General features: G+C 47.5%; 1 protein-coding gene across 1 annotated transcript; it reads left to right on the top strand.

The window, feature by feature from the left end:
* The first annotated feature begins 6 nt into the window (after positions 1–6).
* LOC111555633 (protein FAM209B) lies at positions 7–3,625 on the top strand. The gene is made up of 2 exons (XM_026452557.1): positions 7–694; positions 3,286–3,625. Exons 1-2 carry the CDS (start codon positions 80–82, stop codon positions 3,550–3,552), a joined length of 882 nt encoding a protein of 293 aa, XP_026308342.1. The 5' UTR covers positions 7–79; the 3' UTR covers positions 3,553–3,625.
* Positions 3,626–3,959: the final 334 nt, after the last annotated feature.

The raw sequence follows: 3,959 nt of genomic DNA on the forward strand, positions 1-3,959 counted from the left end.
CACATAGGCGGCTCTGAGTTTGTAGGTAGCCTGTGGTTTAATATCTTTCTCTGCCGTTTAACTCAGCTCCACGGGGCACATGGCATCTCCCTCTGCTCATCACAATGTCTGCATCAAACAAATGAAAAACAAAAACATGGTGGCCTCTCCCAGCAAAGCTCCAGGGTTGGAAAGAGTCCCCTGGCAGGGAATTGGCACCCCGTCATGCCCATCCTCTCTCTCTTACTGCCTGCTGGAAATGCCCCCATCTCCCTTTGAGTCCTCCTCCTGGGCGACCCCTGTGAGCCCCATTAACCTCTGTCCTGAAATCATCACAATGGCCAGGGTGGCCTCAGCTCAGGGCCTCTGTGACATCACCAAGGGCCTGGCACCAGGTGCCCAGTCTCCCAGTTGCGAGGACAAGCAAACCCATCATGAGCATCTCCCTTCCCCATCTCTGCTCACCATGTGGACGCTGAAATGGTTCCTGGTCCTGCTTCTGTGCCTCACCTACAGCTATGCCTCTATGTTCTCTTCTCTGAGAGAGAAAACTAGTGAACCCCAGGGGAAGGTGCCGTGCGAAGGGCACTTTCGGATTCGGCAGAATCTACCAGAGTATGCCCAAGGCTGGCTTGGGAGCAAATGGCTCTGGCTTTTGTTTGTTGTTGTGCTGTTTGTGATACTGAAGTATCAAAGAGACAAAGAGAAGAATAAGGTAAGGATGGCTCCATGTTTCTACACCATATTGATTCAATCTGAGGAATCTCAGGGAAACGGATGTTCTAGTGAGTCTAGGTGGCACCGTTGGGTATAATGAACTGACCTCATGGTCCTGGGCAAAGTTGGCAATCCTGATGTATCCTTATCAAGACAATAGTCCCCAGATCCACAGATACTGGGACAAACAGTGGAAGATGACCTCTAGCTTATTGGCTCAGAGTTCCTCTTGTTAGATGGAATTTTTTCAAATGTAGGATAGATTCAAGAACTCAGCCAGGCTTGGTGGTTCATGCGTGTAATCCCATCACTTCGGGAGGCCAGGGCAGGTGGATTGCCTGAGGTCAGGAGTTTGAGACCAGCCTGGCCAACATGGTGAAACCTCGTCTCTACTAAAAGTACAAAAATTAGTCAGGCGTGGTGGCATGTGCCTGTAGTCCCTGCTACTTGGGAGGCTGAGGCAGGAGAATGGCTTGAACCCTGGAGGCAGAGGTTGTGGTGAGCCGAGATCATACTACTGCACTTCAGCCTGGGCAACTAAGTGAGACACTGTCTCAAAAAAAATTAAAAAAATAAAAAAAAAAGAACTTATGGTGTGTTTTAGAAGGTCAAAATTATTCACAGGGCCAGATTCACTGTTCCCCCTTGCCTTTTACATTTTTCCTAGTGTTTGACTTACTGCAAATTCCTGAGCTAAATGGAAATGGTATCATCCCAACAAAATATGAGACTTCTGTAAGGAGATAAAGGTGTAGGCCAGGCACAGTGACTCATGCCTGTAATCCCAGAACTTTGGAAGGTGGAGGCAGGTGGATCACTTGAGGTCAGGAGTTTGAGACCAGCCTGGCCAACATGATGAAACCTCATCTTTACTAAAAATACAGATTAGTCCAGGTGCGGTGACTCACACCTGTAATCCTAGCACTTTGGGAGGCTGAGGCGGGTGAATCACAAGGTCAGGAGTTCAAGACCAGCTGAGCAACATGGTGAAACCCTGTCTCTACTAACAATAAAAAACAGCTGGGTGTAGTGGCGGGCGCCTGTAATCCCAGCTACTTGGGAGGCTGAGGCAGGAGAATCACTTGAACCCTGGAAGCAGAAGTGGCAGTGAGCCGAGATGGAGCCACTGCACTCCAGTCCAGGTGACAGAGACTCCGTCTCAAAAAAAAAAAAAAAAAAAAAAGCCGGGCACAGTGGCTCATGCCTGTAATCCCAGCAATTTGGGAGGCCGAGGTGGAAGGATCACCTGAGGTCAGGAGTTTAAGACCAGCCTGACCAACATGGAGAAACCCCGTCTCTACTAAAAATACAAAATTAGTCGGGCGTGTTGGGGCATGCCTGTAATCCCAGCTACTCGGGAGACTGAGGCAGGAGAATCGCCTGAACCCGGGAGGCAGAGGTTGTGGTGAGCCGAAATCACGCTATTGCACTCCAGCCTGGGCAACAAGAGCAAAACTCTGTCTCCAAAAAAAAAAATACAGAAATTAGACAGGTATGGTGGCACACACCTGTAATCCCAGCTACTCAGGAGACTGAGGCAGAAGAATCACTTGAACCTGGGAGGCAGAGGTTGCAGTGAGCTGAGATCATGCCACTGCACTCCAGCGTGGGTAAGTGAGACTCTGTCTCAAAAAAGAAAAGAAATTAGCCAGTATGATGGTGGGCACCTGTAGTTCCAGCTACTTGGGAGGCTGAGGCACAAGAGTTGCTTGAACCTGGGCCAGAGGTGGTGGCTCATGCCTGTAATCCCAGTACTTTGGGAGGCCGAGGCGGGTGGATCACCTGAGATCAGGAGTTCAAGACCAGCCTGGCCAACATGATGAAACCCCATCTCTACAAAAATACAAAAATTAGCCAGGCATGATGGCAGGTGCCTGTAATCCCAGCTACTTGGGAGGCTGAGGCAGGAGAATCGCTGGAACCCGGGAGGCAGAGGTTGCAGTGAACTAAGATCATGCCACTGCACTCCAGCCTGGGTGACAGAGGAAGACTCCGTCTCACAAAAAAAAAAAAAAAAAAGAATTGCTTGAACTCAGGAAGCGGAGGTTGGGGTGAGCCAAGATCATGCCAGCCTGGGTGACAGAGTGAAACTGTGTCTCAAAACAACAAACAAAAACAAGAGATAAAGGTGTAAAGTAGTAACAGCTGGGCCTCAAAGTGACCATAAACAACTCTTTCAAGTAGAAAGAGAAAGGGAAAGAAAGCGTGTTCTCCCCTAGAAAGACCCAGCATTTCATGATCCTGTGCCCAAACTGGTTAGAGGAGGGATTGGCAAACTTTTTCTGTAAAGGGCCAGAGAGTGAATATTTACAGCTTTATGGGCAGTATGGTCTTCCTTGCAACTACTCAAGTCTGCTGCTGTAACATGAAGCAGCCTTAAACAATATACAGATGAGTGAGCATGAACGTGTGCCAATAAAACTTTATTTACAAAAGCAGGCGGAGGGCCAAATTTGGCCATAGTCTGCCAATGCCTGCACTCAAGCAATGCTAGAACCATCTTTTCTTAAATGAGCCCAACTCTCTTGGAACTGTGTCAAAACCAGCAAAGTCCATGATATTACTGACCTTGAATATCTTTCTCGACAGGAGCAGACTCCTCTTGGCCTTCGATGCTTCCCATTTCGCACTCCACTAAAGAAAAATCAAAATGCTTCTCTTTTCAAAGACTGTACATTCAATACCTTACACGAACTCGAGGTGGAGCTTGTGAGAGTTATGTCCAAAGTGCAGCATCTTAAAGGTGCCATGGCAACAGGCAATGTCAGTAACCTCTGGCTTCGAAGGTTAGAGAGGCCTGCAAATCCATACCATCTCACGATCTATGACATATGGGGAGAAGCAAGCTCTAGCTAAATGGATTTGTGTGTCAAAGTAGGAGAGAAAAAAGTTGTGTTGACAAACTGTATACAAATCAATAAAAGTATTCTGAAGAAAAGAACTTCCACGTTTGAGATCTTGCTTCTTTTCTCTTTTTCACTTGAAGAAAAAGTGAATGTGAGACCAGCAGCCATAGCAGTGATGGTTTTGTTTTTGCCTCTCTCACGTCCTCTAGAGCTGTGGGTGGTGAGAAGAGCACCGAAAGCTACATAATAGTATGTGATGAGCTCGTGCTTCCGTGCAATGGCCGCGGGTGGATGACGGAGCTAGGGAAACCTGGGATAAGATGCTGACGTCATTTCCGTACAAACTCTTGTTCTCTATAGTGTATCTATCTGTGCAAGATACAGAACTGCTTTTTATCTTTGATATATTACAAAAGA

Source organism: Piliocolobus tephrosceles, unplaced genomic scaffold, assembly GCF_002776525.5.
Source record: "Piliocolobus tephrosceles isolate RC106 unplaced genomic scaffold, ASM277652v3 unscaffolded_37177, whole genome shotgun sequence".
Classification (NCBI taxonomy): domain Eukaryota; kingdom Metazoa; phylum Chordata; class Mammalia; order Primates; family Cercopithecidae; genus Piliocolobus; species Piliocolobus tephrosceles.

Bases quoted from the DNA above. Each gene is read 5' to 3' on its own strand.
- LOC111555633 (XM_026452557.1), top strand. From the start codon at position 80: ATGGCATCTCCCTCTGCTCATCACAATGTCTGCATCAAACAAATGAAA. The intron at 695-3,285 runs GTAAGGATGGCT...CTTTCTCGACAG, and splicing joins GAGACAAAGAGAAGAATAAG to GAGCAGACTCCTCTTGGCCT.